This window comes from Diceros bicornis, chromosome 39 (genome assembly GCF_020826845.1).
Source record: "Diceros bicornis minor isolate mBicDic1 chromosome 39, mDicBic1.mat.cur, whole genome shotgun sequence".
NCBI classification, from domain to species: Eukaryota; Metazoa; Chordata; class Mammalia; order Perissodactyla; family Rhinocerotidae; genus Diceros; species Diceros bicornis.
Genome location: NC_080778.1, coordinates 10,529,875 through 10,542,622, shown reverse-complemented (window position 1 = coordinate 10,542,622; position 12,748 = coordinate 10,529,875). Strand labels below are relative to the sequence as shown.

The 12,748-nt window shown below is 45.2% G+C and overlaps 1 protein-coding gene across 1 annotated transcript in view; it reads left to right on the top strand.

Annotated features, from left to right (window-relative positions):
* The window catches only part of FNDC1 (fibronectin type III domain containing 1), a 101,668-nt gene that overhangs the window by 35,656 nt on the left and 53,264 nt on the right, over positions 1 to 12,748 (top strand). The window contains exon 5 of the mRNA XM_058534059.1: positions 10,112 to 10,318. Within this exon, the coding sequence (XP_058390042.1) occupies positions 10,112 to 10,318 (207 nt within the window). The remainder of the gene's footprint in view (positions 1 to 10,111; positions 10,319 to 12,748) is intronic.

Genomic DNA, 12,748 nt, shown 5'->3' with positions numbered 1-12,748 from the left:
CATCTGCTGTGAGGTTGCCTACCTCCCATGCAGGCCCTAACAAGCACCTTCATCCTGGGGGCTCAGATCTCTTTACCTGAGTGCCTATTTCAAAGCCACCTCTCATATTAGAATATAGTTAGACTTCACCAGTCTGAAAGCCCATTCTTTAATAATAAAAAGTAGGCCATAGAGGCTTGTGTGTGGAGCTGTTGAACTTCATTTAGCCAAATGTTCTTAGGTAGGAGCAAACAATTCGGGAGTTCCAGCCCATGCAGAAATGCCACGGAAGGGACTCAGGAACCATCAGCCAACTAGAAGAGGCAACAGTTGAGGGCAGCCTTCTCAGGCACCAGGACCTAAACCAACATTTTGTGTTGTTTCATCTACATTGATGAATGTAACTCTCTGCTCTTCGATTTTCCCTTCAGTGAATTCTTAGGAAGCAAGCGACTGGAGGTGAGGCCCTTTCCTCGGCTGTCAGGGTGGGCGCTTCTTTCAGAGGCTGATGAGTGGCTGTCCCCAGTGGGAGGGCGAGGGGCTGTTGAAAGCTGGAGAGATGAGCTGTCCCCACGTGTGTGGCCTTGAATGGAATGTTTGCTGACTTTGCCTTCGTGTCCTGGACGATCCTGCAGTAGTTAATAAACCTGATGCTTCCGATGAGGTCAGCGTCTTGGGGGCTGGATGTCACTTTCTCACTGCATATCCATCACAGGCTTTCCTTTTGAGGTCTGAGTGAAGAAGAGGGCAGGCCTGGGGCTGTGATATCACTCAACAGGAATGCACCTTCTTAAACAGGATCCCTGCAAATGCAGATATTAGGCCTGAAAGAAAACACTTTCTTTTTAAAGTTATCAAGCTATTCATATATTGTAATTGGATCTTTCATTTGCAAGTGGTATATTGGACAAGAGTAAAAAATTGAAATAATCAATAGCCATTCAACAAAACAAAGTCTTTCATTGCCAGAAAACAGGAGCATTACTTACTATTCTACTCCCAAATGAAACAAATGCAGAAGAGCTTTAGATTAAAACAAATAAACCAAACCAAAAAAACCTTTGAATCAAGCCATAATTTTCCTTAGAATATTTAACCCTCCTTCCTCTTAGCTTCCATAGTCTATGTTACATTGTGGAATAAGGAAATGCAGATGTCTGCATGTCAACCACTAACGAGATTAGAGAAAGATTATTGCTTCCTTGCTTTCTATGGCCCTCATGAGTCCTTGGGAAGTTCAACGGAAAACTACCGCATCACCAGATGAATCTAGAGCAGATGCTTCTAACAACTGCACCTTCACATCACTAGTGGAGGAAATCTTCACAGGTGGTCCCCTGGAGAAGCTCCCTGATCCTTCCACGCTGTGTCAGTTGGGGCTGGACCAAGGAAGGGCTCACCCCAATCTCCTGTTGCAGGTGGCTGAGGACATTGGTGACTGGTATTGTCTTCCAGGCTTATTGATAAGCCACTGCCATGAGTAGGACACAGAGACCCTTACTCTGCCTACACAGTCGTGGAGTAAGACTATTGGCTTAATGTAGGGAGAGATTCCCCTCAAAAAGGGTTATGATCTGTAAAAACTGAGGGATATGTCCGTGCAAGCCATTGTAGAACCTTTTCATTCTTGAGCTGGTAGCAGGGCTTCATTGCCAACTTATGCAGACTTCTCTAGTGTCATTAATGTAGTGCTGACCGCCATCTTGGGGTGACTTGACATTTTGCAGCCTCAGTGCTGTGTGGTGAAACCGATGGCATGAAGTAGTTTTCACTGATATTCTTAGCACACTGGGGTCAAAGTCAGCCACCGACTGACATTTTAGATGGCATCCTGAAGCTGCTGACAAACCAGTGATTCTCAGGGCTTCTCGAACTGGGGTTTTCAGAACTTGGGAGAACATGGCACTGCCAGAAGTTCATGAAGGTGTAAGATAAACTGGCCACATCCAACAGGAAGCATTGTCTTGACAGTCATTTAAAATGTGACTTTTTACTTGAAAACAAGCACCAAAATTTTATGGAGTCATCTACAAATTCAAATGCGATTTTGAGATAAAACCAAGATTGTGAATAAATTACCATGCTCCAGGCTTTTCAGCACTGAGTTCATTTTCTCTGCTGTTAGGTAAACTTTGGTGAAAAGTTTGAGGAGCTCCATTAGATGATAAAGCGATCCAGCACTTTTGTGAAACAAACAAAACAAAAGGGTTGAAACCAAGTGGTCCCAGGATGGCTAGAGGTATTTGCTTTGTTTCTGAGACAGTCCTACTGGATTTGAGAACCATATTTTGGGGCACAAATGCTAGCAGCCTTATGCCAGCCCGTAGGATTGGCCTCTGACCACACCGTCCCTTTCTATACTCCATTCGAGTAGGATACCCCGTGGCTTCCTCATCTGGTGACAGCCCGATGTGACCTCATGATCTTAGAAAGCAGGAAAGCGGAGTCTCTGTGGAGAACTGGACAGGTCCAGTGGGCAGCAGAAGTCTTGAACTGAAGGCACTTAGGTTTGTTTGTTTTAAAGGTTAGCTTTAAATGCTTTATACAGGCTTCCACAATCTGTAACATTATTAGTCATTGGCATTGATTAGCTTTGGAGAGATCAAGGTTCTATTTCATTGTTGTTTTTTCTTTTAAGACCTTCTCTCTTCTCCCAACCCCTGAAAAGCAGCAAGGATTTACTGGCTCCGGGCACTAGCTTAAGACTGCTGTTCTAGTATCTCTGAAAGATGGTGAGATGTGTGCATGTCATGTTAATTCTCTCCTCAGTGTCCCACCTGCTTCCCAGTCAGGCAACCAGGCCATTGGTGTGGCTAACCAGGTACTTGGCTCTTTATTAGATGGTTTTTCCTTGGAGCACTGAAACATCTGTGAATGTGAGGGGAATAGTGTGATGAGTGGATCCTGATGGGACAAATGGACTGACTTCCCCTGAAGAGCAACGAGGCCCTTAGGAACTTAGCTGACATTTTATGTGAGTGGGTGTACTCATGGCATGAATGTCTTGGACAGTGAAACCAGATGCTGCAGACCAGATCCTTCACCAGAGGTGTCTGTGAGGCACCAAGGGGACCTTTTCCCAGAGGAGGCACAGGGCTGATGCCACCACATGGCTGCTGACGACACCAACTCTGCAGCCACCATGCTGCCACTTCCGAACAAGAGTGAAGTGGAAAGAAAAGGGCTGCAGATTCCATAGACCTGGGTTCCACTTCCAGCAGTAGGGGAGGAAGAAATCTGCCTCTATCCTCTAGGTTCTTCTGGCTCATCTAAGAATTAAATTGACATGAGACAGAATAACAGGAGAAAATCAAACAAATTTAATAACATGTATACATGGGAGAAACCCAGGAAAACTGAGTAACGGGGGTAATGGTTTTGAAATTCAAAGGGGAGGAAGGCAATTCACATGGAGATGGAAAAGCAAATGTTTGGTAAACAAATGTTTGCCATGCCTTGCAGAGACAATGAGACATGGAGAGGACTTTGATCAAACGGGCCTTGCTAGGTTGCTCCCTGTCTACCACACCTAGTTCATATTATACTGTAGTTATCTATGGTGAGAGTTCCTTCCTGGAACAGGCCTTCTATCTTAAATTTTTAAGCAGTTAGGGAGAAGGTCAAAGTTTCTTTCTGAGTCTTTTGTTCTTAAAAATTATCAAGCCAAAGAGACACATTTTGGGGTGACAAATTCTGATCCCCCACACAGCTTAGTGCCTACTGTTGTCTGTCTTTGAAATTCTCCCTTAACCTTTCTGAGCCTCCCTTTCCTTGTCTGTGAACGGGGTGTTATTGGGTTATTGTGAGGATATTTGTCAAATGCCTTACCCTAGTAGGGCTCCAATAAATTGTGAAGGTTGGTGACACTGACAGACACTGTTCCAAAATGAAGAAACTGACCCAAATATCATACAAAAACTCAGTAAATGATTGAAAGCATTAAGATCGTTTATTGGAGAGGAAAATGGGGCATTAAACAGAGACTTTAGAGTAAGTATTGCAAATACTGAGTGTGTGGAAGAAGAGTTGTATGCATCATTCAGAGGTGTTTCAGTAGGATTATGTGTCAGAGCTCTCCCAGAAAAGAGCCCTTGGCAGATAGAGGCGCTTGCTAGCCTACCTTGGCAGACGTCAGTCAGCACTGGGCCTGGACCTGTGTCAGAAGCAGAATGGGGACAGCAAAGCACATGTCCTGTCTCTATTTGGCTGCCCACATTCACCTTCACCCCTCTCTAATGCATCTTCCCTCCCTTTCCTGTCCCCCCCTCCACTTCTTTATCAGGCTTATTCATCAAAAGTGCACATGGCCCCATAGAGGAAGGAGACCAGGGCACGTTTTCATGAGCCCTCCAGGTGATTCTGAGGACCACCGCTCTAGCCTCATGGCTGGACTCCCTCTAGTCCTACAGACCACTGTCCCTGGTTGCCTTGAGGGCTGATGTTTGGGGATGGTGGGGAGGCTGCCTGGGGCAGAGGATGGGCAAGCAGAAGGCCAGTGAGCCCACATCCCTGCTCTTTCAGGCCATGGGGACTAGGGGAAGGGCCATCTTGTGAAGCCTGGAGGTCAGTGCAGTGGGGCATCAGGTTGGTCAGTGAAACAAACCACTTACTCTTCAAAGCTGTAGACTGAGTGATACCTCACATTGTGCTGGAAAATGAAAATGACCTGCTAGCTGAGATGGGGCCAAAGAAAGTGGTCACTAGACATCAGTGGCTGTATGTTTTTATGCCAACGAAGAGTAGGGATCCACTCAGAGTGATTGAAAACTGTTAGATGTTGATGAAGACAATGAATAGTGCTTTCAGTTTATGGTGCCAAAAGAGTCATCTGGATAGAGACAGCCTCGTATTTGAGAAGAATTTCCATGTAAAGAGTCTTTGACAACAAGTCCATCTCCTTTGCTCATGTCCGGTTCTTTGAAACACATTTTTTCAGTGCCCCTGGTATGTGCAAGTCACCATGGTAGGCTCTGGGATGCAATCCTGGCTCATGTTCTGGAGGGAAATGCCCACCCATCCAATAAATCTGATAAATGGAAGATTTCATTTTTATCAGGACCACAAATACAGTTGGCAATTAATGCATGCTTAACATATGCCAGTTACTGTAGCAAACGCATTACCTGGATTATATTACAAAACCCGATACGTATGCACTACTTTACAGAAAAGGAAACTGAGGTTCAGCGAAGATTCTCAAAGTCACGTAGATAGTGAGTATTAGATTCAGATCCTGACCCTAGAGCCTGTGGAAGCCCAATTCAGAAGCTACCATGTTTAACCAGCATCAAATTCCAAATGGGCAACGTGTCTTGTTGAGTTTTGGACTTTTTTTTGTGAGAAGAACAGATTTTGACTCCACACAATTTCAGAATATTTGCCAATTTGCATGGCTGGTGATACAAATCAGGAGAGATGTTCTCATCCTGTCTGGTTCTCTGGTGTCTGCTATAGTCTAGATGGTAATTATTTCACCCTGCTGACCTGCCATGTGGATGGTGTGTAATTAATTGCGGTAGGTCTTCTGTTATTGACTAGTCCTGAGTAAGATCTACCTGATTGTGTTGTACCAAGAGCAATGGGGGGAATGTGTCCAGCCAAGTTTAAAATACACTTGGCACTGGTGGAAGTGTACGTGATTACTCTTGGCAACTGTGACTTCTTGTTTTCAAGATAAAAGACTTACAGAGATTTATTAGAAAATGTTCAGAGGACTTCTGGGAGGCTATCACGAACAGCATAAAGAAAACACTTAATTTCACTGCAAGTGAATTTGAACCATATGGATAGTTTCTCTTAATGTGCACATCATCTTAAAAGAGGATTACCAGAGGATCTATAAAAGATCTATAAAAGATGCTTGATGGTATGTATAACCCAGAATATTAAAGAAAAGAAATTTTCAAAATACTTGAAAAAAATTGTGGTTGGCTTTTCTAAACCCAGAGATTGGAAAAATAGAGGGCTGTGTTGAGAGGATTGGCATTCTCCCTTCACTCTGTGGTTTTCAGAGTCAGTAACCTCTGTGCAGTCTGGAAACTGTTCTCTGGTGCAGTCTTTGGGGAGAGGCCTTCTCTTGTTCATTTGCTACTTGCTGAGTGTACTGTCTGGTCCATTTGAAAAAAGATACACACACATATAAATGTAATGCCTGCTGTGCAAGACATTATGCTCACACTCTGACGAGGGCCTGTCCGGCTCAGAATGCTTGTTCTGCGTTCATTAGCAGAAGGGTTAGGTGGTTGGTGGGACAGCACATGGGATGAGGGGAGAGCGTAAGTGGAAGGGCCCTAGTTGGATGAGAACAGAACTTGGTGTCAGAACGGTGGAATTCAGGTCCCTGCTTGGCACTTAGCAGCTGTGTGAGCTGGGGTCAGTTACTTGACCTCTTTGAACCTCGTTTTTTCGTGGGGATTACCTCATCTATCCTACTTACCTGGGAGCTGTTGTAAGGACAATTAAAATAAACCATATGACAGCTTGTGACAAACTGTAAAGTTCTATATAAAGTGGGCAACATGGTTGGTTGTAAGGGTTCGCCTCAGCCCTGTTTCCACAGCTTGCTCAGCAGGCCTGGCCTCATTCTTGCACCCTGGTGTGGAGTGGTTAGGCAGCGGGTCAGAGCCTGGGGTGAAAGCCTGGACAGTCCAAGGGTGCAGCTACTGTCCCTGCCACTGGGCGGTGTGGCTGATGTTTAGTGGGCCTGGCATGGGTCAGGACAGGGCCACGATGTGGGCACCTCGGACTGCAAACTTGTGCTGCTGAGACCGAGCTCCTTGTCCTCAGAACTTCACTCCTTCCTCCCCGTCAGGGACCCCACCACTTTAGGAAATTCCAGTGGTCTTTTTCCTCGTTACTGTTTTTTCAGTATCTTTGCTATTGAGTGTCGGGGTTGTTTGTCCTGGAGCAGAGACCTGGAGCACTCCCCACTGCCCAGCGGTGACCGTGCGCTTTCCACCAACACTGTTTCCCCTGTACGATGCATGGCTGGAAGGGTCCCAGGACTCTCCCAGAACCATGGGGCAGAGAACACCATTTCTGTTCCATCATTTATTTTTAGCTGACTCCTATAAGACTTGTGTGTTGTTTTCAGTAGATTTACCTGTTTTGCTGGCGATCACCCCAGAACTCCCATGCTGAGTGTTGCTTTCTGTAGTGGAGGGGAGAGTTGTTGTGGGCCACAAATGGCTTTAGAACAAGAGCTGTGGAGGGTAGCACTGAGGCCAGTCAAGTTGATGACAGCACCAGGGACATTGTCCCATTTACTGCTGCCCATCGGGAAATAGACTGTGGTGGCCATGTCGGTTGGGTGGTCACCCTGCCAGCGTGACCTGAGAAACAAGCTATGCAAATGGCCTGTGGCTGCTTGAGTAGGAGTCATTCCTCAACCTCACATCACTGAGGTTCCCTGGAGGAAGTATACACTTTTTATAAAAGTAAAATAAACATCATATGTTGTTGGCAGAGATTATTTTCATCTTATAGACTTTTTTTTAATGACAGACCTGACCCCTGCCCTAAGGTGGGCATGCCATGAAATCAAACCCGGATCTCAGATGGTTCACCCCCAGAGTCTGTGACATCACTCATGAGAGGGTCTTCTGTTAAAACTGAATTTTTTTTCTGAGGAAGATTTGGCCTGAGCTAACATCCATGCCAGTCCTCTTCTATTTTTTATATGTGGGTCACTGCCACAGTGTGGCTGATGAGTGGTATAGGTCTGAGCCTGGGATCAAGACCCGTGAATCTGGGCCACCAAAGCAGAGCATGTGAGCTTAACCACTAGTCCATGGGGCTGGCCCCAAAACTGAATTTTTTTGTGTAGTGATAGTTTGTATTGGAGGCTAATGGAGGAAAAAAATGACTTAGAAGATGTAAAGAGAAAATGAAGCAAAGTTTTTTGCTTCCTTTAACATTTTCTCTCTCAATCTCTATTTCCATGCTCATGGCTCATGGAAAGTTTATTTCCTAACTTTGCATAAATCTGAAAATAACACAAACACTGTTCTTGAAAAATTAAACTTGGTTATGTATTTTGCTCTAATGAATGTCCTCCAAAAATCTGCTAAAACTTTAAAAAACAAACCAAAGCTTCCTTGTTGATAAATGAGACTAAACATGCTGCTCCCAGTCCAGATTTTGCTTTTCCTAAGTAGTTTTTATAAGATTTTTTTCCCCAGTATTTTCAAAAAAATTATTCTTACCCTAGCTCCATACAAGGTCTATTCAGCAGCCACACACACTGATGAAGGGAATTCATGTCCAATTCTGTGACACAGTCACCCACGGACAACTCACACTTAACAAGATTTGGCAGCCTGGATCTTTCTGGAAACATTGGACGTCAAAATGTTATGAGTATCAAGCAACAGATCCCCAATGGGAACTCATCAGAATGATCAACTCATAGGATTGATATAGGAACTCATAAGATTAGTCAATGCTGTGCCATTAATACATTGGACTATTAGTACTGAACGCTTTCAGAAAATTACTTTCTTTTGAACTATATAAATGAACATATTTGTCATTTCCATAATCACTTGGTGGTCCCTGACTTTTACAGAAGCTAGGCCTTGAAATTGAGAGCTCATCTCATAACTTGGAACAAAACTGAGATCAGTTCAGTATGACCCAGTGGAAGTGGTTACACTCTTACCACCAGGATGCAAGGTGATGTTGTATGTAGTTAGTCCATTCGCTATGCTATTGGATTAAAAACAAAAAATCTTAATAATTAGTACTTTATATATTGGGGAAAATATTTGTTGAACCATTACATAGTATTCTCTTAGTAGCCTTTAGAAATGGGGTGCCCAGTAACTGATAGGTAACTCCAGCTAATGTACAAATAGATATTCCTTTTGGTTAGATTTAGAACATTGGAGCCAAGTGTCTGCTTTTCAGAATAACCATCTCCAATGGCTGTTTATAGTCATGCGCTGATAATGACGTTTCCATCAACAACGAACCTCATATAGGATGGTGGTCCCATAACGTTAGTACCCTGTAGCCTGGGTGTGTAGTAGGCTGTACCATCTAGGTTCGTGTAAGTACACTCTATGATGTTTGCACAATGACAAAATCACCTAATGACACATTTCTCAGACCGTATCCTTGTTGTTAAGCGACGCATGGCTGTATTTATTGTGTTATTGAAGATCACACTAACTCATGACATTAGTCTTTGTTTTTATGTCTTAGCTTAGCTGGGAATTTTCCAGTCTAATAAACTTAGTCAGAATTGATGATGGAGTTAATGTAGATAGTGGAGGAAGAATGTCTGGGAAGTAACCAGCATGTAACCACAGAGACACTCATTACCCTAACTGGATCCCAAAATGAGTGCTAGAATGTGGCCCACTATTAGAAATGGGCAAGGTAGTTGTCACACGGTCCCTTGTTCCCAAGTTTATCAGCTCTTAATTGATGTCAAAGCAAAACTTTGAACACTAAGTATTGGCCACCAGAATGCACTGCTTTGAAAAAGCTAACAATGGAGCATTTCTTGAGATTGATCAGTTGAGCAAGAAGATTTCTTGAAACTGATTTAGCAGCAAGGAAACAACAGAGACTGAGGAGAGCAACAGGATTTGTCTGGAGGGGCAAGACAGACATGTAAGGAAAATTAAGATCAAAACCAGAAATCAGTTTATATTTAGCTCTTAGTGATTCACCATAAATGCCAGGAAAGCCCATCTTTTCAACCTGACAGTGAAAAAGCTTCCTGGAGGACAGTTATAAATAGCATATAAGAGTGTTTGCTATATTTTTACACCGACCTTTACGTCTCACCTGAGAATATATAGTTTTGTCTTTAAGAGGGCAAAAGGAAATAGATGAAAAAGAACGTTGTAAAACATCCAAGATTTCTGGCTGGCATCTCACACACGGTATGTTTTCATTTTAAGTTCTTAAGACCTCTTGGTCTGAAATATGGGGAAGAACATGTGCACGGAGTGTCGATACCCTTGGGGAAAAAACGCTCTTACTGGAATTGATTACCAAAAATGGATGTTTTAAGCCCAGCTGCTAATTGTTGCGGCTCAGTCTTTGGAAAGACTTTATACACCCAACAGTAAACTCTAAGGGGTGTACTGTTTAATGGTTTCTGTGTCGTGTCCTCTTTAAGAAAAGGAAGTGCCAAACAAGCCCTTGCGTGTCCGCGTCCGATCCTCAGATGACCGGCTGTCTGTTGCGTGGAAGGCACCACGTCTGTCTGGAGCCAAGAGTCCACGCAGATCGCGGGGTTTTCTTCTGGGCTACGGGGAAAGTGGCCGGAAGATGAATTATGTTCCACTGACAAGAGATGAACGAACACACGAAATTAAAAAGCTAGGTAAGTTCAGTGTTATTTGGTATTCAATGTTTGGTGATCTTTCCCATCAGTTCAATATTTAGAAGCTCGTTCATGACAGAAAATAGTATTTTAGTTGTAATATTCTTTTTCCAGGTTTTACAATTATTTGAAATTTTGCTCTTTGTTCTATCCTCCCTCTGTGCCTCCATCTTTTTAACCTTCAGTTAGTGGCAGGACAAGACTGCCCTTCAGGTGCCCATCAGCTGCTTCCTGCCCCGACAACACCGATTCCTTGAATTGGGCCATATTTCTGGACGTGGCAGGAATGGAGGGCTAATGCTTTTCCCATCTCAGCTCTGCTTTCATTTTGTTCTTTAAGCTTTGTCTTAGATCCTAGGACACTGGACCTTGAGTCTTATCGAGATGAAATGTAGTGGCAGCCAAGTGAAGCCTGCAAATCGGCCCTGCCCTCCTTCCTCTTTCCAAACCCTTACTGGGTGAAGGAAGCATTGGCCGTGGAAGGCTGAAGGGCACATTTGCTGTGACTGGGAGAGAGTATGTGCATCGTTCTAGCCTAGATGGAGGCCTGACCTTTGTTGGCCCTATTCATTGGCAGGCCTGGACAGTGGACACTGGCCATGTTCCTCGAGGGGCAATGCCTGTCCCTCACGCCTGGCACTTCCTTGGTGTGGAGTCAGTGCCAGTGGCTGCAACTCTCCTGCTTTTCTCCGCCTTCCCTCACACCCTCTTATCTACTTGATGAGTTTGGCAGGAGACACTGGCTCACCGTGGCTCGGTCCCTTCGTATCTCCTCTTCCTGGGAGGAAGCTGGGCTGTAGAAGGCACACGTTCTGCTCAGCGCCTCTGTGCCCCAGTCCTGGAGGGCCCAGGGCTGCTGAGCAGTGAAGTCTGTCTACTTCTGAGGTTCAGTATTAGAAAGTACGTGTGTCCCCATGTTCTGCAACTTAGTGTGTACCAGCAATGAATATTTTCTTTCTTTCTTTTTTTTTTTTTGTGAGGAAGATCAGCCCTGAGCTAACATCCATGCCAATCCTCCTCTTTTTGCTGAGGAAGACTGGCCCTGAGCTAACATCCGGGGCCATCTTCCTCTACTTTATATGGGACGCCGCCACAGCATGACCTGGCAATCAGCGCGTCAGTGCGCGCCCGGGATCTGAACCTGTGAACCCTGGGCCGCAGAAGTGGAGTGCGCGCACTTAACTGCTTGCGCCACCGGGCCGGCCCCAGCAATAAATATTTTGGCCCCCACTGCTTACTCTTCCTTCATTTCCTAATTGGATCAGTACTCAGGCAAGGAAGAGGGTGTGGCTTATTGGGCCCTTCTGGAAGCCTCCAGTAGGATCCAGTGGTCCCTCCCTCACATGGTAGTCAGGTGTTGTTCAGCTTCCAGCACACGTGATGATGGACTGGAGATGGAAAGAGGAATGGCTCGAGGCAAAATAGCGGAGAAGGGCAGACAGAGAAGGTCTGTGTGATGTGAGTGGAGTCACTAATGAGAAGGCAGAATGGCACCCATTGGCACCTATGTAAGTATAAAAAATAAGATCTTCTCTCAGACCCAGTGAGGGATGAGCAAACGGCAGGAACTGAGACTGGCTAGAGACAAGACGGAGGAATGGTAGAAGGAAGGGGGAGAAGAGAACCCAGGAGCGAGAGCTGCCAGGGCCGCAGCAGCAATTAACAGTGGTTTGGAGCTCAGCCCAAGGCAAGAATGGTGGTGGTACAAACAGGTCTGCTTGTGGGAAGAAGGCCTGGTGGGCCCACGCTCCTCAGGTGCTCTGAGAACAAGATCTGCTTTGCTAAAGGCATGACCACACAACATTTTGAAGTCTGGACAAGCAGCTCCAAGTTCCTCAGGACTCCCAAGGCTGGCTCCCTGGGCTGCATGACAGGCACTGACTAGGCCGTATTGATCTGGTAGAGACACTGAGTGGAAGGCCAGGCTGGATTTCCTCCCTGAAATACACTCGGAAGTCACCGTTCTATTTGCTACTCTGTTCAGCCACCTGCTGAAGACTCTTTTGGAAAAGTCTGTTGGGTGTTCATGGCACAGAGTCAGCTGTGGCATTCTGTGGGCTTTACTTGGTCTCCCTGTGGTGGCCCAGGCAGCAGTGAGCCAGGCATAGCATTGAAGCCATTTCAAAATACAGATTGCAGACCTTTTCCAGCCGAAATAGACTAGCTGCCTCTCTGCTCCAATGCCACATGAAACCACGAGGGATGGCAGAAGAAAATGGAGAAATCTGAGCTGTCAGTGCTTTGTGAAGCCTGGTTTCCGTCTTAGCAGTGAGACCTGGAGCTAGAGGCTCAGTCAATGAAGCCACCGAATCATTTGGAAACTCTTCAGTCATTCATTCCCGAATAGTTGTACCATGCAGGTTAAATGGCTCTGTTGTGGTGATGTGGGCCAAATGCTACCCACAATATCAGCAGAGGAGAAGAACCACT